This window comes from Podarcis raffonei, chromosome 14 (assembly GCF_027172205.1).
Source record: "Podarcis raffonei isolate rPodRaf1 chromosome 14, rPodRaf1.pri, whole genome shotgun sequence".
Taxonomy (NCBI): Eukaryota; Metazoa; Chordata; class Lepidosauria; order Squamata; family Lacertidae; genus Podarcis; species Podarcis raffonei.
Window position 1 is genome coordinate 43,021,379 of NC_070615.1, and position 24,571 is coordinate 43,045,949.

Sequence of the window (24,571 nt, forward strand, 5' to 3'; positions counted from 1 at the left end):
TTGGAACTCAAACTTTTATTTTTGAGAATGAAGTTCCCTCTGCAATGTATTTTGTTAACTAAATACTTGCAGTGGATTTAAAACAGTCATACAAGATTACCATAGATATTTGTATAACAGTTTATAGATACAGAATAGTCCATGCAAATTCATTGGCATACAAGAGTAACAAACCTTCAAAATCAGTAATACACAGATGTACAGTATATACATTTAACTGTCAATAAGAAACATTCTTCAAGAAAATATAGAAAGAAAAGGTGGTGAGCTACAGGTTAGTTTGCAGCATGTGGGCTCTAATGGCCTGTGCAGATGTAACACTGGTTCCTTGCATGCCAACAGCCAGCACACTTTCTCCCCCTCAACCAGAGCAGCATCAGTGTTAATGGAATGCTAAGCTTTCCACTCTCAAAGAGGAAATTGTGGGCAGAGGAGAGAGAGTGCTTATTGCTTCTGAGGATGCATCTTGATTTTGCAAGCAATGGTCAGTAGAGAGTATTACATCTGCACTGGATCCAAGAGACCTTTCTTCCAGCAAGCATATCTAGAAAGATATGTACTACGTTTTTTTAAAAAATAGGCATTTTTAATACAAAGCACTGTAAATGCTGCTCACTTTATAAAGTACTGCACACTTCAACACATCCAAAACCTTAAGTGACAGAGCAAAGCAAAATTCTCTCTTCCACCCCCCACCAACCAGCAGCCTCCCTCAGGTTAGGTTCAGCACCTGTCAGGCCAGCTGAACTTAAAGTGCTTTTTAAAACTTACCCCTTCAAAAACCAGAGTCCTCAAGGCTTGAAAAGCAGCACTGGACAAAAGGGAACGGCATTAAGCTTAACACTCTGTTCTCGTGGGTCTGGTTTGCATGACTATGGCTTAGGGGGGACCATGCAAACTCCTGAGGGGAAGGAAGCCTGCATTCGCTTTGTGCCACCCTGGTCCCTGTGGCTTAGCATGTCTTCTGAACCTGCCTCATGGTTAAGCTCCTTAACTACAAACAATGGGGGGGGGGGGTGCTATAGCTCATGATTAAGGAGAAGAGTGCATAACCATGAGTCCCAGTTCAGATAACACAATAAGAGAATGGTGGGGCAAATCATCTTATTACTTCATGGAACAAGGTCAGGGAATGTGAACAGGACAGAAGTGGAGACAGCTTCCTGAATAACACCCACAGAAGTACCCAATGCCATTTGCCTCCACTGCTTTCAGCCTCTGCGGTTCTCACTGCTTTCAAAAGCTACAATTCCCTATGACCAAGAGTTAGGTTGAAGAAGAGGTTTATTTTGTATTTTCAAAAAGTTAGTACCTCAACCAAAGCCAAAAGCTTTCACAAGCCACTCCTGCAAATTAGCTTGCTTCTTTACTGGCCTCTGGAGGTTTTGGCTCAAATTCAATCCCTACTAATACTGTTCCGTACACACATCTGCAACCATTCTATAGCTGGAGAAAGGATGCTGCGCTGCACTTTAGCAGGATGCTTATAGAGCATCATGGTTACTCGGTTTACATGTTCTTTGCTGACAGAGGACTCTTAATCAGACAAAAATCAACCAGAGAAGAATCACCGGCATTGCCAACCCATTTAAATTCAATCTCCTAAATGCACGTGCTAGAAAAAGGGCTGTGGAAAGCCAACAGGGATCGGAGCGCATGATTTTTAAAAGGTCAAAATTTTTACAGTGATTTCTGCAGAACTTTTGGGGTGATCTAGTGAAATTTGACAATGAAATACTGGGCAAATTGATCAGGCCCTTCTAGCATCAGTCTGCACTAGATCTGCCCAGTTAAAACTAGGATCTGGAGGCAAGAGTATTTCCTCAGAAAAGGAAGGCACACCTGATAGGTCTGGTCAGAGGAACCCTACGTCCAGTCTGCTAAGAACAAAGAATTCCCTCGAGAAGGTAATATAGAGAAAAGACAGAAAAGCAAAAGAAGGTTCACCCAAGCAATAAGATGGCAAACCACACTGGCCCTCCTACAAATACTTTTTCAGGATTATAAAGAGATGGCAGACAACTGAAAGATATTAATTATCTGGGAAGGAAAAACCCTAGAATTTACTTACACCTATGTTTTACACCTATGGGACGTGGGTGGCGCTGTGGGTTAAAACACAGAGCCTAGGGCTTGCCGATCAGAAGGTTGGCAGTTTGAATCCCCGCCACAGGGTGAGCTCCCGTTGCTCGGTCCCAGCTCCTGCCAACCTAGCAGTTCAAAAGCAGGTCAAAGTGCAAGTAGATATATAGGTACCGCTCCGGCGGGAAGGTAAATGGCGTTTCCGTGCGCTGCTCTGGTTCGCCAGAAGCGGCTTAGTCATGCTGGCCACATGACCCAGAAGCTGTACGCAGGCTCCCTCGGCCAATAAAGCGAGATGAGCGCCGCAACCCCAGAGTCGGTCACGACTGGACCTAATGATCAGGGGTCCCTTTACCTTTACCTATGTTTAACGAAAAAGAAGAAGAGGGATCTTCACAAGCAGATCTTTGTGAATATTACTAGGTTGTTTGTTACAGATGGTAAAGAGCAATCAAAATTTTCTTAGTTTGCTAGAACAAAACTTGTTAGGCCATTAAACTACTCTGGATAAGAAATCACATGATGGGAGTAGCTGCACCATTACAGTACTGCAAAAAACAGCAGGATGCTTGGGATAAATAATCTCTACCCTCAAATATCTTTTGGTATCTGCATACTTAGACCTATGAATTAGTTCTCTCTCTTTCTCTCTCGTGTGCCATGGCATCCTGGGGTACCTTGAATGATGGTCCGGGGTGCCATGGACAACACTGGCCTGTCCTTCTTTCCTTCCCTCCCTCCTCTGATGCCCTCTCACGTCTCTGCCTCCCAAAGGCTTGCACAGCTATTTGTTGCCGCATCCCTGGCTATAAGCTCCCCAGGTGAACAGTGCCTCTGAGAGGCACCTCTCTTTGGGCTGGGGTGGGGGGAGCTCAGAGACCAGCGGAGGTAGCAGCGGCTGCCCAGAGGACTCCCAAGTAGAGGAGACAGGAGAGGAGGCTGAGGGAACACTCCACAAGGGAGGGTGTTCGAAAAAGGGTGAGAGGCTGCCAAATCTGCAGGTTAGGGGTGACATAACTGGGCTCCTGAGCCCCACAGATGTCGCACAAAAAATGTAGTTGGTCAAGGGAGCCGTGGACTAAAAAGGTTGAAAACCTTTGAAATAAGGCATCCTTTAAATATCTGGTAAAGAAACTCAAGTAGTTTGAGGAACAGAATTGAGGCAAGTTACACAATCTGAGAGATTAGCCTTGGAAGAACTCAAAAGACTTATCCAAAGTATGCTGGATAATAGCAGAAGTAAAGGCTCGGATATGTTCAGGAATGGGAAAAGGTCTTTGGAACAAATCTGCCTAAGGAGATTTGGAACAAAATTAGTATTTACAATCTCTCGGTAAAGGATAAAAAAATATTTGCGCAATCTCCCCAAAGAATTTCCCAAAGATACAAAAGCCTTCCAGTAATCTGTCCAAAATGCAGGCAGAAAAGAATTTTTTTCCATTGTTGGTTAAATCGCCATTCAGCAAATGTTTTTTGGCAAGGTAGGGTACCAATGACTATAACTATATTAAAATTAGACATTTTCATAACTTGCCCTGCCCCCAGGCATTCTACTAACAAATTTGAGGGAATTAATAGATAAAAATAAAACTTCATCTTGAAAGTGATTCCAGTATTTGAAAAATACTGGAAAATTACACCTATATGGAAAGCTGTACCTGCAAATTAGGTAATTTCTTTCACTGGCCTCATGGGCAAGCAAAAAGGTTTGGCCCAATTTCAATCCCTAATCATTCAGTTACATAAGAACATCTGGAGCCATGCAAACATTCTCTACCCCTAAGAAGTGTGTTATTTTCCACGTGGACAAGAAGCTCATGGAACACTGCAATTACTCCATTTACACAGTATTTGCAAACAGGGTTGCTAATTAGATGGGTTAGAAATGTCAGTAATTTCAACAAATTCACTGAGGGATTACATGTGACAAACTGAAACCAGGGAAGCGTAAAGCCAGACCAGACTATGGATCAGAGTTCTGTAAAATATTTAAAAAATAATAATTGCCCACAATCTTAGGGTGAAATGCTGCAAAGCTATGGGTCCTCCAGGTGGTGTTGAATTCCAACCTCCCATCAGTCCCAGCTAGCATGGCCACTGGTCATGATTCTGCAAATCTACATCTAATTTCAGAGTTCAGCAAACAGAAACATCTAAATAAAAATGTCTTAATTCACCCTATAGAAGGCTGCCTCCATTATCTTCTAGAGCCACTGTGCTATTTATATTCAGATTCTCCTATGAGGCTGCAGTGCTGATCCTGTAACAATCCTTCCCCATCAAGTTTTTTCACCTCCCAGAATATCTACAGCTCTAACCATAAGAGATGCTGCCACCTGAGAGGACAGCAGTGGCTGCTTGCACAGGCCAAGGCTTTCCTCCTATGAATATTGCAGATATTAATTACATACATACAATAAACCAACAGTATCATACAATATACAAACAGTATCTTAAGGCTTTTGTTTTATGCTTACTAAAACACAAATATGCAATCCCTGACTGACAGGTGATTTCAAAGCTCCAAGGTATCACTGCAGACAAATTTCCTATTCCTGTTATTTATTGGTTGTACTTGGAAGTACAATGGAATCAAATCTGAGTCTTCTTATCCTCAAACCATACAGAGCGGTCATTTTGGCATGTCACATTTACCTGTGCTTTAGCACAAATCTTGAACATGCCCCAGGCTAGCAGGACCCACCATCCCCTGTTCTCCTGCAAACCCAGCAGAGGTGTTGATCCTGGCTTATTGTCCTGGTTTGTTAACCAACGTTAAGCCAGAGTTCAGATGCAACAGGGGACTCTGGTTTAACAGAAACCAGAATCTTCACAGGAAGCTGGCACACAACAGGAGAATGTGAAAAGTGGGGAGGGCTTGGAGCCAGCTTCATAAACTATGGCTTATGAAAACTTGAATGATCATCCAAACTGTATCATTTTCAGTTGGCTATAGCAACCAGCTATATGCACACATCTTCATTAAGAAAGATGCAAAGCCCAGCAAGGATTCAGGCAATTCTGTACACTCTACTAACAATGGATAACTAATATTATGCATACACACATATACTCTCTCTTTTTTGGCTTGCTCCCATTAAAAAACAAAACAAAAATCTTGCTCGATTTTCCTGTGTGGCAATAAATAAAGAGAACAATTAAAGCTGGTGTTTTTGAATAACTTTGGAGCCCTGCAAACCATTATTAGTACATCCTTACACAAATATAAGATGATGCTGAATGTTACCAGACAGAACTGAGACCTGGGAAAGGCTTTTCAGGCTAACACTTGGAGAGGCAATGTCACACATCTCCAAAGCATCCAAAAACCAAAGATAAGCTACACGGATACTGCCAAAACTCATGTTTGTAACCTTTTCATCTTCGAGAACTTCATGTTTTCAGTGCACGGCCATCTGTTTATGAGAGGGACGCCTCTTAATCATATAGCTGCCAGGCTTGTGGTGGTTGTTTCTTTTTCAGTGTAACCTTCCTATCTCTCCATAAGCTGGAGGATGGGGGTTCTAAATGAAAGCACCAGAGACCGGATGTGAGCTGAATCAGGGCTCAAACTCCTCTGCATTGCGAAGGGAAGGGAAGGCTTGAACAAGGGAGAGAAAAGTACTTTTGCATACCCAGAAAGAAGAGTAATCTGCTAGCTGTGAATGCTAGATTCAGCAGCGGGTCACACTCCAGAACACAGGCTCCCCAAAACAGGAGAGGGACAGATTACATACCATCACCTCCTGGTTCAATGACACACATTGCCACACACAAAACGGCACATAAGGTTTCCAAATTTTCAGTTCACATAGATCCATGTGCTTGAAACTTCTTCCAGCATCTTATGGAATATTATAAATGGGCAAAGAGAAGGTAGATGCTGCAGGAAAGTGACTACATTTCCAATACAAGTCTTGTTTTCTTGGAACTTTACCTTGGCTTTATAATGTACTAGCAATTTGGCTAAGGCAGATCCACAAGAGTCCCCTGTTAGTGCTATTTTTTATTAGCAATTCTTCTTTTTCTCGTTGCCAGCATATCATAAAATGGATCCTTGCTGATACTTGCCCTAAGAGAACAGGAGATGTGAATTAGTTTTTAGATATGCACATTTGCTAGCCACACTGACAAATTTCCAAAGAGATTTGTTTTAGACATCATGGTTTGTGCTAACCATAGTTTAGAACCCAAATCATGTATACAGGCAAACCATGGTTTAGATTAAAGCTACTTACTTGTCTGCTTTCACGTTCTATCTGCTCACCATATCTATGGTGCAGCAGCCTCCAGAAACAGCTGTAACTAGGGTCTATCAAATCAGGCCTCTCACCAAATCAAAGTGAGCACAAACCATCATCCACAAAACTATGTAAGGCAATGGTCTCTTATTCTGGCTTTCCAGTCAAACACAAGTCATTGCTGTTTCATAGGCTAAGCTAAATCATATTTTATTTTAGTTTTAATCTGCTTAATATAAAAAGACATCTCTAAGCTGAGGAATCCCATTTTGAGAATATTACAGTTCCTTGCAAAAGAGAAAAGAGGCTGAGAAAAATTAAAACATGCCTTTGGGGGCATCGTGCTTTCGCGCAGGTCATGTGACTCGCACAGCAGCGTGGCCCAGTTTTGCTCTGGGACATCTTGGAGGGCACAGTGGCACTATTCATGTAACTACCCCAAATATATCAACATTTGCAATAGTAGGGCTCCACGGCTTGGCTTTTGAGAAAGAGGTAGTTTGCAGTACTTAGCTAATTGGGAACCACTGCTTTAGGTGAAAGTTGCACTTCTGTGTTAGAGAGAGAACTCACTTGATTGACTTGATCCATTCTTCTTTTTCTTCAGGGGTGGGGGCAGATATCCTGTAAACCACATGGTTGCCTTCTACCACTCTGCCATCTGCTTCCGTCTTACAAGCTTTAATGACTTGTCCTTTATGGCTGGGATTATACAACTCAAAGCAGTTCTAGGGAAACAGAAACACATATGGGGTAGTCTTACTGCGAAATGATATATAATGAATATATAATGAATTGAAAAAGACGTAAGATCAGCCCCAGTCTTTGAAACTGAGTTTGAAAACAAACTGCAAAATGGGTATTAAAAGCAGTGTCTGGAAGTTTGGCACATCCCAAACATGGGGAAAGTATCACTAATTAAGAGTAAGCAAGAATCAGACTAGCCTAGGGATTTTTTTGTTGCTGTTGCTAATCTGGAGGTACGGTTTCTTCACTTTACTGAGACACCAAATAAGGCTTTCCCCCAGCAAATATTCTATGCTTTATTTATATTAGACCAACCCTGGTTTTTTGTTATCTTTATGTCATTTCTCTTGTCCTATCCAGCCTATTCTGGTCAAGGGCTTCTTACGGCATATGTGCAATTCTCTCTCTCTAATTTAGTGTTTTTCCAAATCTTTAAACAGAAAGGCAGAGTTGCACAGAATTATAGATTTGCTATAAGGTTGGATTATAGTACAAAATAATGAGTTTCATTTAAGAGGACATCATATTAGAGAAGCATTCCGCCAAGGACGCCTCCAGTACTATCACTATTCAAAAAAACAGGAGCTGATTAAGATCAAAGCTGTGCTCTTATGCAGCTCATCTGGATTTTTCCTGTGTTTACAAAGCAGAGGACAGAATGGTATCTCATGAAGAAGGAGAAGGCCTTACCGGTTTTCTCGGATCCTCAACTTCTCTTATGCTGAGATTTTCCAAAGGGATAATTCCTCTGGGTTCTTTGTCCTACAAGTCCAGGAAAGACAGTGCTCAGTAAACAGCCCCGAGCTTGCGCTTGGAAGAAGTGACATTATGATTTGCAACCCAGCATACTCACTGTTGTGTATTCAAAATAATATAGGCAATTATCTGTCAGTATAAACCATCTCCTTTTCCATGTTTTCACTCTTCCGCCTGTAAAGACATAAAGCACCTTCAAGTTACACCAGATCATGCCAAGCTTCTGTGCGGCAGACAAACAGGAATTGGGTTAACTTGTTACTTCATTAAATGGTTAGGCTTGTCAAAAGACAGGCTTCGGTGAAAGCAAACATATGAGTCAAGGTTGAATGAATGTAAGGGGTTATTGGGAATATCCTTTTGATATTACAAGGTGATGGTTTTGGAATGCCATCTTCCCCACTGCATCTGAAATGGAAATTCTTGTCCCTTTCCCCCCTCCACCCCCAATCAAAACCCTTTCTTACCAAAAGGGGGGGGGGGGACAAGTACAGTGGTACCTCTGGTTATGAACTTAATTCGTTCTGGAGGTCCGTTCTTATCCTGAAACTGTTCTTAACATGAGGCACCATTAGCAAAAGCGCATCTTCCGCTACGCGTGCGTGCCTCTGGTCCATGATTTCCGCTTGCATCCCGGGGCAAAGTTCACATCCGGGAGCAATTACTTCCGGGTTAGCACAGCTCGTAACCTAACGCGTGCGCAACCATAAGCGTTCGTATCCAGAGGTACCACTGTACACATTCTCTACATTTCTAATTCATTCTCAATGTAGAATCAGCAGAACAGAATAGATAACAGAATCATAGAACTGAAGACCTGGAACAGACCCCAAGGGCCATCTAGTTCAATCCCTTACAGTGCAGGAATCACAGCTCAAGAATCCCTGACAGATAAGTCATCCAACCTATGTTTAAAAACCTCCAATGAAAGGAGACTCCACCCACTTCCAAAGTAGTCCATTCCATGATCAAACAGCTCTTATGTCAAAAAGTTCTTCCTAATATTTAGTCAGAATCTCCTTTCTTGTGATTTGAATCCATGGGTTCAGATTCTACTCTCTGGAGCAGCAGGAAAAAAGCTTCCTCCATCTTCCATGTGAATATATTTGGCTATCCTATCACCTCTCAGGGATATGATCTTCAAACAGAACAGTTTCCACTTCAGCAAATGGTGCCAGCTCAGACATTCAGGCTGGCAGTAACATATGCTGTTCTGTGAGTACACCTGATGGCCATGTGAATGAGTATGTGTGATCCAGGCACCTGTGCAAGGGTGGAGGGATGGGGAAGAGGAATTAGAGACAGTTTTTCATATTCCTCTTTAAGAAACAGAGGAATTCTTCCCATTCAGACCAGCTTCTGAAGATATATGAAAGAGTAATTATTTTAAATTCCATATGAAGAATCACTGTATGCCCAAACATTAGAAGTGGCTCAAAAAAATTATTTATGTGTTCCTTTTCAGGATGTATAAGCTGCTTCACAAAATGCTCAAAACAATACACCCAATAGACAACTTTAAAAAACACCCCTTAAATTTATTTATTTATCAAATTTATATTGTTTCATCCAAAAAAAGCCCAGTACAGTGGTACCTCGGGTTAAGTACTTAATTCATTCCGGAGGTCCGTTCTTAACCTGAAACTTCTTAACCTGAAGCACCACTTTAGCTAATGGGGCCTCTTGCTGCCGCTGCGCCGCCAAAGCACAATTTCTGTTCTCATCCTGAAGCAAAGTTCTTAACCCGAGGTACTATTTCTGGGTTAGTGGAGTCTGTAACCTGAAGCGTATGTAACCCAAGCTACCACTGTATTTTTACTACAATATATTACAGCCTGATACTACAACAAAACTACAACCCTACACATGCTTGTCTCTGAAGATGCCTCACTGAACACTAAGACTTACTTTTTTGCAGGTGTGCCCACTCCTAGGGGCAGAGGGGTTTGTGGCCACCTCAGTATTTGCTGGCAGGAAGCTGAGCCTCCTTGATGTTGAGGGGGCAGAGGAGGCCGAGCGTGGCACAGTTCAATGGTTGGCTCCTCCTGAGCATGAGAGAGGAAGCCGCACTGTGTTGTGTTCCCTGATCAGCCGCCTCCTGACAATGCGTGTTGCGCTTGTGTGACATCATACATGCAACACACGAATGACATTGCAGGAGGAGGCTGATAGGGGAGTCCAGTGTGGTGCAGCTTCCTCTCTTGCACTCAGGAGAAATCAGCCATTGAACTACGCTGCACTGTGCTCTGTGCTCGGCCTCCTCCTGATGATGCAACGTTGTGCATAATGACATCACAAGCACCGCCCCCCCAATCTTGGGCACAAGATGGCACCTCTTCTTCTTTGCAAACATGAATACGATTCCACTGTTAGTCTCTTACAGCGAACAGACTATACACCATTACTTGGTGGTAAGACCTAGTGACCAAAGTACTTTCATGTAGGATCAGGCTGCACACACACACACACACACACACACACACACACACGGGCAGTTCTTGCTTAATATGCAAAAGTCATCTTGAATGGGCGCTGATCAGAGATCACCACCTTTTCCATTTTTCTTCATACACGCACATGTAACGTGCAATAATTTAGCCATGTCTTTGAAAAGGAACACAAGACATCCTCAAACTGCAAAATATATCTTACTCAGCATGAAGTGGTGAACCACCAAGACCCCAACTTCCCTTTCCGGCATATGTTAAAAGTAGTGGAGCTCTTCTCCGGAAGCTCATCGTCAGATAGGAGCTGACACTAAATCACAACATTGTCACGGCATCCAAACTAGTTTGCTCAGATAATCAAAGGAGCAGCTAAACTTGCTTTATCAGGCTAGTCCAGTTCACATACACAGCCACCAATTTTCTTATTGTGCTTGACTATTTTAAAACAGGATGCACTACAAAGCTGCCAACTATATATCTGTTTGATGGATACAGTCTCTATGCTCTCACTGAAGGTAGAGGAAACCTGCTTGTACAAAATCAGTATCAAAGCATGCCAACAGTTGTCTAGATTACAGTATTGCTGGTTTTATTTCGAATCACTACCTTACAACTTAACCAGTGTGCCTGTGATATTTAAACTGTGAACATTTTAATATTTTTGAGGGTTATATGTGGGTAATACAAATGTATAAAATTTGGGTTGCCTAAAATGTGAAAAGTGGGCTCTACAGACAGTAAGTCAATATGCACTTTTATTCTTAATGGGCAAGCTATCAGACCCCATGAAAGCACCTTGCTTGGACAACAGTTTTGCACTCAAATATCAAAGAACAAAATTAATCTTTGCAGAGTGGCTTTTCCTCACCACTAATTAAACCCCAACCCAACTGGATTTTGGTGGACTGACAGTCAGCTTGAGGGTGGAGGCGGGATATGCATTTTTCCCTACATTGGACCACAAGTAGCCACTATACCTTGCTCATAATGTCACTGTACTTTCTGCACTTAAGAACACACACATCAGAAAGAGATAGAGAGAAGGTGGCATTGTCTGATAGATTTCTTATTCATCTTATGTGCCCCACTTTCCAAAAGCACAAGTTGCTCACTGGATGAAAGGAAGAGAGACTGATTGATTTTTGGATTCGCAAGTTACTTACACAAGTTTCTTAATCTGAAGGAAGTAAATTGTTTTTCCTTTTAAAAAGGGGGACATGTAATGGCCAGGAAAATTTGGCATTTTATATTTATGTTGTAGTTTGTTTGACTCAAACTTCTATTGACGTTGCTTTCATTACTTTCATACTGTAAAAACTTTTGTTTCATGAGGGTGGAGTGACTAGGTACAAATAAACTAACCTAATCAGTAAATCAATAGAATTAGGAGTAAATTCACAAGATTATACGCTTCTAATTAGAGATTAGTTCACTGATAATAGGACTGCAAACTCAAATCTGTTTTATCACTAACCAATTATCACAGAAACACCACTCGGCACACAAACATGGAGAGGAAGGCTGGGAAAACTCTCTCTCTCTCTCTCTCTCTCTCTCTCTCTCTCTCTCTCTAACACACACACACCATTCACACTTTAGCACCCCTATTTTGTGGTCAACAGGTGATACAAATATAAGGAGAGAAAAACCTCAGAAATGTGTTATAACAAGGTCCATAATATTGGTACTTTTGTGTTCTAAGCATCAACAGACCTCAGACAAGAAATCATTTGCAGATATGGATTTGATGCTCTCACTCTGAAGGTTTCGTATCTCTGCAGTTAAGAGATTTTAGGAGTTGCATCACCTCCTGTGCCTCATCCATTTACCCGCTATTTAATCCCATTAGCCTTCACTCTCAGCACAGCTGATCTTATTACTGAACACCGTGAACATCAGTCTCTCATTAAACAGTATAGTTCACCCAAGGATTAATCATTTTAAGTGACTCAGGCTGCTCAATCCAGGGCACAGCTATAAAAGCATCTGCAGCTCTTCCTTGGTCAACAATGCTTTGTCACTCTGAGCTTGTTGCTGGCACAATACATTGTAAAAATAAACAAACAAGATCTTGAACTGCAGAACAATTACAGGAATATGCTGGATATCCTGCAGTTTTCTCAAACTGCTCTGCAATGTAAGCTCTTAAAGTTAGAGGCTATATTATGTCCAATATGACTTTAAAAGCAAAAGCAATAATAATAATAATTTTATTATTTATACCCCACCCATCTGGCTAGGTTTCCCCAGCACTCTGGGTGGCTTATAGCACATAAAGGGATTACAGGGCTCACAGACGTAGCCCAGTGCTGCTCTTACATTCCATTCATGTGTATTTCTAGTTTCCTACCACATGCAAGCCTATGTTTCATAGTCCTAACAAGTCAAAATAACATTTTTCTGTTGGGTGTGGTCAAGGAGCAGAAACAGAGGAAGGCTAAGATGCAGAACTTGATGAAGTCAAGTTGGTGGTGCGCTGCATGTTGACTCAACGTAAGAGCCTCTACAAGTTAAACCACATCTTGATCCTTACATCTTAACAGTAAATTTGATCAAACTACTCTTCAAAATTAATGGCAAAGACTACTAACTTGAACTAGTGCCAAGAGGTGGTGGCATGCAGATAACAAACAGGAAAGAGCCAACATTCGCAAATGTTTATCTCGGTTTGGAATCAGAGAACATTCAAGTCAATGGAATCCAAGAACAGTCAAGTCAATGGATGCCAGGGCTGAATCAGCCAATATACAAAAACCAAAATGCTGGGGAAGAACTTGGCATTCTTGGGGTTCACCAGGACATGAAAAATGTAACATTTCCTTATTGTGCTCTTGTTATCTGGCAGAAGGCACTCAAGTTGTGAGCCCAGTCTACTCCATTTGATCCATTGCCCGACACCTTAGCCAGTCTGCTTCAATGTTCATAATACTCTACTGAGATAAATCACACTGTTTCTCTAATGTCTCTCTACATAGAGAGTCCAGACTTCTTTTTCAGAAGAAGGAAACCTGAGCATTACTCACTCTACAGCCATCAATAAAAATAACAGGGGAGGAGATGAAGCAGGTAAAAGACAAAAGGAAGCCAATTTTTGTGTGTTTATGTACAGAGCAGAGCAGACCTAAGCAGTTAAACTGGAGCCCAATAAAAGTCTTGCTTTTCAGGGACTATTCTGGCATAAGGTGTTGCTCTCCCTTCCTATCATCCTCACTCTGACAGCTGAAAAGAAGGAGCATCTCCCAAAGCAATCTGTCTTCCCTCCGCAAACAGAGCAAGCATGTTATAAAATTAATGGATAATTCTAGAGGCAAACATTTAAAGCAAACCAAGTGACAGGTCATCTGGAAATCATATGTAGTAGTAGTACCCCATTCACAGCATAAGGTCAGTTAATAATGGAAAGGGAAAGAAGAGTCAACAGGAAGGATAAAACATCACACACACACACAAACATACACACCTTGCAGATTAGAGAAGTCACATTACTGTATAAGGAAATCAATAAAAGCAGCTAAGTGAAACTTTAGAGCACCGAAAAAAATGAACAATGTCCTTCATTCGTAGGTATTAAATTAAAAAGAAAGGTATCTTGTATCAAGGAGACCTAAAAGCTTCACCAAGAGTTATGATGAAAAAAGATGGTAAATGAGGTAGGATTTAACAGCTACCATGTCTGTGTAAAAGCATATCCTGAACAGTGGACCTTTCCACAAAATGTTGGTAAAAAACTTGCTGGTAAAAAGGACACCAATTTGGACAAGTACAGTAGTTGACTCATTCCCTTACAAGAAAAATAAAAGGCTTTGGGAATCATTACTGACACATCACAAGCATCGTCAACCTAGTGCCCTCCATCAGGTCCAGGCAAGCCAAGGCCCAAACATCTGGAAGGCACCAGTTTGTGCAGAAATTGGCACAGTAGAAAGAAGGCAGATGATGCTCCACCCTTCCACATTCTAATTCCCACTGCAAAATAGTTCATCTTCAGTAAAAGCCTCAGAGTGGCCAAAAATAAACCCAAGAAGCTAACATATTTACCGCTTGAGCACAAGAGGAAAATATTAAAGCCAGACCTCAGCTAAGTACAACAAATGCTTTAGTACTAGACAGTTTAGCTGATCTATTGCCAGCAGACAGTGTTATTAGAAGAAAAAACAATTCTGGTACAGAAGAATTGCATCCCGGGATCTGTCGCCTGTGAGATCTTTGTCCAGCTGGAATGTCTACTAGAAAGGGCAGAAGGAGGGATTTTATTACAGCCACCACCCCCTCATTTGGCCCACAATTAATCCTTATGCAATGCCTGCAAACTAACCCAAAATAAACTAGAGTCTGATGCTGCTAGGAAAATCTTTGGCTAGCTTTTCCCAGTCTGCTGTCTCCTTCCAAACACACACACTCCAATACAGTCACTGTCATGCTTTATAGAAGGCGATTGATCTATGTAAAGAAAGATAAGAAGAAGTAGGATTAAACAATTATAAAGCGATTATATGTTAAACTTCTTAAAATAAACATGGTGTATTCTTTGACCAGGACCTATAACAGCTGGGGGCTGGGGGCCCCCAAAGTGGATGGGCACTGCATTTCAAATAGTGTGTGCGCACTACATCTTGTGTTCAATTATGCAGGGCAGGGCTTACCCGCCCCTTCCCAATATTTTATTCAAGTTGGCCCCCCTGATTACAAGGCAACTTTACACTAGGAGAATACAAACATCAGACTTCTGGCCAGTCTTTATGGAAAAAGTGTCAAGGGGGGTCTCAATGCACCTTATTTTCAACAACAACCCAAAGCTGCCTCTGAACCTGGTTGGGATTAGGCCTTTATATCAGCATTTTAAAACAAACAATGCAGAAGCAAAGTCTAAATTCACTGGTGACCAAACAAAACCTGATCTTTGGCGAGACTGTCTCATTAAGACCACGTTTGTAACTAAGCTACCTCACATTTCAAAAGAGCCTGAATGGACTCCGCACACTTTGGCCCTGAAACACCAACCAGCTGCCAAAAGTTTCAGGTTCCTACTGACTCAGGAGGTCTCCAGCTTTGTTCAAATAAACTCTTTAACATACACATAAAAATGTGCACGGAACAAATAGGCTCCTGGACTTACTATACAGTTCAGATGGAAATACTTATTCAAAAAAAGAAAAGAAGTGCTAACATCTTAACATACTGTTTCCTTACAAGAACGATTCTATTTCTGAAGCACATGAAGGTTGTGTGTGATACTGTCTAAAGAATCCTTCCTCTCGGATTTATTTCCTGCGAAATGATTCTAGAGCTTCTCTTCAGAACCGACACTGCTTTTCCCATTCATGTAGACATCTGTGTCTAAACAAGCAGCCACAACCGTTTCCACTTACTAATCCAAAATCTCTAATTTAGAGTCTTGTGGTAAGTCCATGACACTTAATGTCTTTGCATGATTATTTTTAGGGTTACAGTAGCTCTCTGTAACTGTCCAAGCCTGTCACAGAGGCATCAAGGGTAGAGGGGAAAGTTACAATAAACTTTGTTGGGAAAACAGATAGGGTACGTTTGTTTGTTTATAGATACATGAATAAATTGGGGGCACTTAGCTCACCAATCCCATATGGATCAAGCTGCACAGAACTGGTACTGAATATCGAGGTCGTCAACTGCTAAGTGTTGAGCATTTCAAACGTGAGCTAGCAGCTAACAATTGTGCTCTTATGCATGAGCAGAATCCCATTGGCTTCGCCAGACTAAGGTTAGTGGTATTAAGTGACAAGCATGGTAACCCCACAAATGCTGTAATAATGGAAACTGAGCAACGAGGAAGACAAGGAGGAAGGCGGGGAGGGTAAAATCAAAGAGAGAATGAGCAACAGAACAAGAGAGAGGGGATAGAAAGCCATCAGTTACGTACCTCCTAATGCAGAATAAGCAGAGACAGCCAGTCACAGAACAGAAAGGTGATAGGTCATAGGCCATAAGGAAAACAAGAAGGCACATTTAAACCACTCATTAAAAAATCATAGCCAAAAATCAAACCAACAGAAATAAACAAGTACCAGGGTTTGGGGGGGGGGGACTAAAGACATACAGGAATAACCTTTGGAAGAGAGAGGTGTGTTCTTTTGTGTGACCGCACAGAAAACCTAATTGTGAATCAACACAACAGCATTATTGGAAAAGGTTTAAAGTTTTTTTTAAACAACAACAACCCTGTAATCTATCAGATTCTGCTACCTTTACAAAAGAAAGAGCCGGGACTCGGTTTCGGCTGAGGTTTTCAACCCCAAGAAGCTGGAAATCAAACTTCACTCAAAGTTGTGAAGTAGGAGGATAATAAAGTAGTAATAAGACAAAAGAATTATGTAAAGTGGTTGGCAATATTTGAGCAGAAACTAATACTGATTCCATTGCATTAAATTTTCAACGTAATAGTGGGGCGGGGGGGGGGAATACAAAAGCAGCACATGCTAATACACAAAATAAAGTATCAGGGAAATTATCCACTTACTGACCTAATTTCAGCAGCCAACCTTCTCGGTCTGGGTTAAAAAACGTATGAGTTAAATCATTCCCATCATCTTCTGGGATTTTAAAGGGCTCATTTTTTATGCTTTCGTATAAATTCTGGAAGAAAACAGGAGAGGAAAAGTTTAACACCACTGCCAGGGCTGCAAGGTGCAGCCAGCAGGTTCTGTCAAAGCACCTCAAAGAGAAACTAAAACCAATTATTTTCAGAGAAACTATTTGCACGGTCATATTTGCAAATAATTTTGCACTTTTCATGGGCAAGGTAAGCATGTATTGTGCTAGTTATGTTAATTGTTCAACAGTAGGTCACAAAAAAGGCAAAAATGGAAGCACTGGAAATTAAATAATCTGTAAACATGTTCAACCATTCAAAACACACCAAGAAACACCTGAATCAGGCAAAATAGGTTTGCATGAATCTCTCACTTTGAGAATCACCCACTTTAGAGAAAGCAAAAAGGCTAATGAGATTTTTCCTTGGAAAATAGTAGTTCTACTTTGGAAATCTGCAGGAAGAAGCATCTACCTGCAAGATACACACTCGTTTTATTTATATATATATATATATATATATATATATATATATATATATATATGCAGGACATAGAGGTACTATGGTAGTTGAATATGAGGGAAGAAGCAGAGGCCAGCTTGGTCAACACATAACAACCATGATAGGTGAATGTACAGTTAACCATTTGTGTTGGAAGCATTTGTTCATCTTCAGAGATGGAGCTCCTATCCAGGAAAGGCTCCATAGTAGAGCACATCTTGCATGCAAAAAGGCCCCAGATTCAATCCCTGGCATTTCCACTTTAGGACTGCCAGAAACTCTGGAGAGCCACTTGCACACAGCACAGGCAGTTCTGAGCTAGATGGACTAGAGGTCTCACTCAGCTTCTTATGTACCAATGTCAGTTATGTAGATGTGTGGAGGACATTACAGTTAATGGCCCCTTGCTCACACAAGAGAGTTAGTTCAAAATGCTGCATAAAGTATAAACACAACTGAACAAAAGCAAGTGTAAAGTAGTGGCTGGCGTGGTGGACCTGGAGACTGGGGAAACCCCAGTTCAGTTCCCAGCACAGTCCCTAAAGACTGATTGCTGTCCTTGGGGGCAAGCCAGCTATTCTCAACCTAGCATTACTGAGAGAATTCTTTCTCCAGAGATCCAATGTTACATGATAATAAATCCTACTGTGTTGGTTCCCAAAGAGATCAGTGCCAAAATTGATGCACTTGTTTCTTGGCCCCACATCAAAAGCAGAAAGTCGGCACACTTGCCGTTGTAAAAGCAGCTTACCCGCAGCAGTTCCTCGGGGAGGTCCCCGCCCTCGTTAATACCTCGATTCATAGATATAAACCGCTCCACTGTTGGTTTGTCTCTGACATTGTGGTTGTGTAGACTAGTGTTTAACATAATGATTGCAAAGGATAGCACATAGCATGTATCTGAAATGCAACATCAAAGTGGAATGATTACTCTTCGTAAAACCAGCCCATGGCTAGTTATTAATAAGAAAGCAAGGACATGAGAAGCCCCTTCTCTTCTCCCAAAACCCCAATGGTGATAAGCCACACTTTGCAACCGGAGCTTTGAACCCACCCAAAGTTCTTATGTATGCCAGAAAAGAGGTAGCTAAAGTGATGAAGATTTACTGCTTTTAGAAAAGAGCATGCCTGAACCACTCACAAATTAGTCTCAATTTCCCATAACTTAATTACCATTAAATAACATTCCAAAGCAGGCTAGACTAAAGAGATGAAGAGTTCACCTCTCCCACTTGGGTCTCTTGAGAGGAACCATGGGTCTCAGTGGAGACACTGAGCCAGAGAAATGAGCTTGGACTCCTGTGCTCTCTCCAGTCAAGATTGTTACAGGTTTCTAGCTTACTTCTTGTCATCCAATTTTTACCCAATATTACTGACACAATAAACACAATCAGGCTAGGAAAGCCATCACCACTAACCTGTAGACTGAAAGACTCCAGGGTTACAAAGGCAATAACGTGAAGCAAAAGCTTCCATCATGCGATCTATTTTTTGAGCCTCTCCCGGAAGCCTGAAACTCCACAGGAACTGCCTGCAAAGATATACATTAACTTGCATGTCAGATATCACCCACCACAGTATCTCTTGCTACAACACTATCAAACACTATGTCTCTGTAGATCAGTGCTGATTTCAAGTTTTTTCCAAAATAAAATTGGTAGCCTAGCAGCTTACGTTAATCAGATGCCCCAGTCATGTGTTACAATGAGCCACAGTTAATGGTTTACTACGACTGTGCCCAAGAGGGCTCTCCACTTGTGTATTGTGGGAGAAAACCATGCTTCCTGGCTTAATATTACACCCAACCCAGCATCATGGTATGTGTTCCTCCCTTCCCTCTTGTCCGGTGTGGCCACATGGACAGTTCTGGGACCTTTCACTTCTGTTTTAGACTAATCATATCTTGTCATGACTCATAACATCTGACTCAAACAAACCACAGTTAGTACTAACTAGGACTTACTAAACTAAACAATATCATACCATGCTTTTATGAAACTGGCTTGCATTAGTAAACTAAGATTGACCATGGTTTAGGATTTGGCTACAACACAAAAGTACAGTTAATTGGAAAAAGAAGCTTGCAATTTCCTCACTGCACAACCATTCCTGTAATGCTATGGGTTAACATTAAGTCCAAAGGCAACTAGAGTAATCACTCATCTCCACCTGGGTGAGTTCTGACAGAGTTCATTAACACTATTGCCAGCAATGCTGCTCTGCTTATAACACTCCTTTGACCCTTCAAAATACATTATTGAAATGCACCATGAAACAAATTATTTGATTTATTATTTGAATTATTTAGGCAACAAAACCTATATGCTTCATTTAACAGCATGCAAAACTTGAAAGAGGAGTTATTTACTGTTTTGGGTAACATTGTGTTATCAGTGGTGAAGGTTCAAACCATAATAGGTCAAGGTAGTCTCTAACACTATTTGCTGTGACTTATCAACATGGCCTGGAATTCTTATTTTCTTTAGCTATATGATTCGTAACCTTACATTTCAGTCTCTCTCTCTCTCTCTCTCTCTCTCTCTCTCACACACACACACACACACACACACACACACTGTTACTTGTGTTGCTCACCAAATTGAGGCATTGGGGGGAGCAGATTCTGTTATTTTTGTGGCCTCTGCTTAAAAATTGCAAATATATTTAGGAAAAAGTTGTAAGAGAGGGTTTTTTTAGTGTGCTCACCTTAAGGCTTGTACAAGATTGAGATCAGCAAACTCATGGAGTTCAACAAAAGCCTGAAGTACTTTAATATTAAAGTCATCCCTGTAAAATAAAACACACAGAGTAAAATGTCAGCGGCAATTCATTTTAATATTCTGACTTCTTTTTTACCCAGCCTGCCTATCCACAAGGTTTGGCTGCTCACATGACCAAAGGGAATCTGGGCTTCATCAATAACAGGTGTCCCAATGGTCCTTTGTCCCTTCTCTTGCTTAGCCTCTGCTACCTAGGTGGCATTGGTGTGCATAGATACATACATGTGTGACTTGAACTAGGGCTTCCCAGCACTCAGGTTCCAGTGCCTTATCTCTTATGGCACCAGCACTCAAATGTCCACTGCAGAACTTAACTCTGGAACTGCCTTGTAGGTTGCTGCACCCACCTGTCCCAGGTCCTATAAAGCCCCAGCCTCAGAGCTGGCTCCTTAAGCCTACAGCACTCATCTTTTGCACAGTGAGACTCCCTGCTGACCCAAGACACTTGGCTGCCTAAAGGGGAGCAGCAAATCCTCCCCTCCACAATCAGGCTGCATGATTTTCAAGGCCAGTTGAGTTACTTTTGCACCTGCGGCAGAAAATCTCACAAGTGCCTCTTGCTATCCCCTGGCAATAAAAACACAATAATAATAAATTAAATAACCAACTATTTGTTGCCCCCAAATTCAACTGCCTAAAATGGTAGGGATGGCTGTCTACGCTCCTGCTCCCTTTGATCCTTTCACTGCTACCTGACCTCTGCCTGTTTCAGACCACACTCACTTTTAGCCCGTGAGGGCTGACTGACACCCAACTCCTGGTCTCAGGACCCCATTGCCTAGAACTTGAATCTTGACTGAGGCCCAACACTATTCCCACATCCAGTTCCCCAACCACAGTGAAATACTGGATGCACACCAAGCTGACCCAGTTAAGAGGCGTGGCACTTGTGTGTCATATACCAACATTGTTCCTCAGATGATCCTGCACAATAACCACATGTACACAAGAAGGGGAAGCAGGGATCCAGAATATGATGATACTTAAAGCAGGGCTAAAGTTGTGGAGTAACCACTCACTCAACAAGGACATCCATGCTTAGCATAGGCCAGACAACATCCAATTTGAGGTAGTCCAAGGCAATGCCCTCCTTAACAAATAACCATGCTGTTAGCTGCCCTGAGAGAAGGAATTTTTGTTGAAAACTGCAGGATACATATTTAACAACGGCAATAAATGCATCAAGTATCCAGCCAGCGCAGAACTCAACTTCTTCTGGCTTGCTTTCAAACAAGGTGCAAATAAGTTCAATTTGCAAGTAGTCACCTGCAGGACCCAAGAACCCTCTGTATCTGAACTGGCAGTCACGTTGAACCGAATATGAGCAATGTTTGTTCTCAGTCGCCTGTAGTGGGAGTAAAAAGCTATACAAGCAACTTGTTTGTACATGCAGTTTCCCATCTCAAAGGCAATGGAACAAACATGCAATTCCCAGACTTACAGGCTTCCCAGAATTCCCAGAAGTTAGGAAGAAAGAATGAGCTTGGGCTTCAGTTTGCCATTACATTTTCAAACTTGGCATTACAGTCATAAGGACTAGAAAATTTTTCCCCTTTAAATCAAACCTGGAAATCTCAGTCCAGTGCCATTATGAATTATTAAAGCTGTGCAGCAGAAGAGCATCGGTCAATTTAATATTTTAATAAGCAACTTACATTTTATTCTCCTATGCACTGTACAAAATGTAAACTCATATAAGGGCATGAATTATGAACTATGCTTGTTTTATTCTTTTTTAAGAAAGAGAAAATTGGTAATACAACTGAGTCTTTGACTCAGCACCATTGTGAATTTCAATACTACTGGACTCAGATGCCCTGTAATCCTTAGGGTGTGTTTGAATCACATCATTAAATGAAAATGTTGCAGATCAGCTTCTAACTCAACAACAGGTAGGCGGGTTTCTAAAGCAAACAGGTGCCTGAATCGCCTCCTTAAGTGTACATAACAAACCTTTTCAAGTATTTTAATTAATATGTTGAAAACTCCACTCATTAAATAGGATGTGAGCAAGTTGTTGCTGTTATAAATACAATAGAAGCTCTTGCCAAGGGGAAATTAGTAGATCAACGCATCAACAGGAATGTTTTTATCCTCAATGGGAATGGAATAAAGAAAGTAATTAACGTTATTTAGAAAATACACTCAAGAAGAATCCTTCGGAGAAATACCTCTAGGTTTCCCTCTTGGTTATACAGTACACAACTTCAACCTTATCTGGACATGGTACAGCCATTTCTAGTCTGTATTTTCCAGCAGGGTGGAAGCTGGTAGAGGAGGGGTAGAAAATTCTGTCCCTTGTCCAGAGGTCCACTGCAATCCTATGCTGGGTTCAAAAGAGGGGATTTCCCTCTCCTGGGAGGGAGGTTGAACTGCTGTCCTGGTCTCCCTGCCCTTGCCAATGACAGTCCACTGACTCACTTCCACAGGGCCAGCTTCCTTCAGGCAAAACAGAAAATGCTGCTCCCACCCTGACACCCCTCCCCCACCCTCCACTGCTGCTGCCTCCGAAGTGGCAGGTAGTGGCAAAGGGGGTGGCTGGGCATGGAGGAGGAGGAGGTAGGAGGCAGCAGAGGAGGCTGGATCTGCCACCTGAGGCTACCACCTCACCTTGCTAATGGGTGGACCAGCTAGTGCCTGCATGCAATGCCTTGCCATCTATGGCAACCGGGCACTATTTGTTATCCATTTATAAGCTCTTATTAAAGCTTTTTTCATGATACAATAAAAGAAACTATTCTAAAACGAAACACAAAAACAGAGAAAGAGAAAAGAAAACACAGTCCTCTCTCAAAGGTAGCCATTAAGCCCCGTCTCACACCAAGTGGTGGGCCCTCCCAGCTCTTGCCTGAGAGCTTTCCTTTCTTCTCCCAGCCTTTCACCCTGGGAAGTCTTCCCTTCTCTGACTTCTCACTCAGAGTCCTTCCACCCACCCACCCATGTGTGTGTAATCCTTAGACCCCAATAACGGTCCAGAGCAGAGGACACCAAAGGAAAACAAAAGAAAAAAGAGAGAAGATAAAAAGAACGAACTTAAAGAAGAAAAGACAGAGAGAAAAGAGAAGAATAAAAAGGACTTCCGATTTTCCGTCTGTCAGTTACATAAAAAATTATTCAAAACTATTTGTTGTCCTGCATGCAAATCTGGTTCACTATAAGAAGCAAGTGGTAAATGCAGAAGGTTTAAGACTAGTTCAGAGTAAAAAAAATGCAGTATTTTCAGCTGAGTGCAAGAATAATAATAAATAATAATAATAAATAATAATAATAAATAATAATAATAATAATAATTTATTATTTGTACCCCGCCCATCTGGCTGGGTTTCCCCAGCCACTCTGGGCGGCTTCCATAGAAACCAAAAATACAGTAAAATATCACAGATTAAAAACTTCCCTGAACAGGGCTGCCTTAAGATGTCTTCTGAATATCAGATAGTTATTTATCGCTTTGACATCTGATGGGAGGGCGTTCCACAGGGCGGGCGCCACTACCGAGAAGGCCCTCTGCCTGGTTCCCTGTAGCTTTGCTTCTCGCAATGAGGGAACCGCCAGAAGGCCCTTGGCGCTGGACCTCAGCGTCTGGGCAGAACGATGGGAGTGGAGACGCTCCTTCAGGTATACTGGGCCGAGGCCGTTTAGGGCTTTAAAGGTCAACACCAGCACTTTGAATTGTGCTCGGAAATGTACTGGGAGCCAATGTAGGTCTTTCAAGACTGGTGTTATGTGGTCTCGGTGGCCGCCCCCAGTCACCAGTCTAGCTGCAGCATTCTGGATTAATTGTAGTTTCCGAGTCACCTTCAAAGGTAACCCCACGTACAGCGCATTGCAGTAGTCCAAGAGGGAGATAACTAGAGCATGCACCACCCTGGCGAGACAGTCCGCGGGCAGGTAGGGGCTCAGCCTGCGTACCAGGTGGAGTTGGTAGACAGCTGCCCTGGATACAGAATTGACCTGCGCCTCCATGGACAGCTGTGAGTCCAAAATGACTCCCAGGCCGCGCACCTGGTCCTTCAGGGGCACAGTTACCCTATTCAGGACCAGGGAGTCCTCCACACCAGCCCGCCCCCTGTCCCCCCCAAAACAGTACTTCTGTCTTGTCAGGATTCAACTTCAATCCATTAGCTGCCATCCATCCTCCAACCGCCTCCAGGCACTCACACAGGACCTTCACCGCCTTCACTGGTTCTGATTTGAAAGAGAGGTAGAGCTGGGTATCATCTGCATATTGATGGACACCCAGTCCAAACCCCCTGATGATCTCTCCCAGCGGCTTCATATAGATGTTTAAAAGTATGGGGGAGAGGACGGAACCCTGAGGCACCCCACAAGTGAGGGCCCAGGGGTCTGAACACTCATCCCCCACCACCACTTTCTGAACACGGCCCAGGAGGAAGGAGGGAACCACTGTATAACAGTGCCCCCAGCTCCCAGCCCCTCTAGACGGTCCAGAAG

The 24,571-nt window shown here is 42.2% G+C and overlaps 1 protein-coding gene across 2 annotated transcripts in view; it reads right to left on the minus strand.

Moving 5' to 3' along the window:
• Positions 1–24,571, minus strand: part of CYTH3 (cytohesin 3) — a 72,784-nt gene continuing 48,213 nt past the window's right edge. Inside the window, exons 6-14 of one of the 2 annotated variants that reach the window (XR_008327456.1) lie at positions 20,046–20,126; positions 18,758–18,870; positions 18,091–18,239; positions 16,771–16,882; positions 7,924–8,000; positions 7,761–7,832; positions 6,897–7,051; positions 3,710–6,154; positions 1–3,678 (exon numbers count right to left, since the gene is read on the minus strand). Coding sequence is in view for 1 of the 2 variants with exons in the window: in XM_053364140.1 (XP_053220115.1) it covers positions 6,082–6,154; positions 6,897–7,051; positions 7,761–7,832; positions 7,924–8,000; positions 16,771–16,882; positions 18,091–18,239; positions 18,758–18,870; positions 20,046–20,126 (832 nt within the window). In the remaining variant the exon portion in view is untranslated. Of the gene's footprint in view, positions 6,155–6,896; positions 7,052–7,760; positions 7,833–7,923; positions 8,001–16,770; positions 16,883–18,090; positions 18,240–18,757; positions 18,871–20,045; positions 20,127–24,571 lie in introns of both variants that reach the window. The other variant, XM_053364140.1, reaches the window with a different exon arrangement.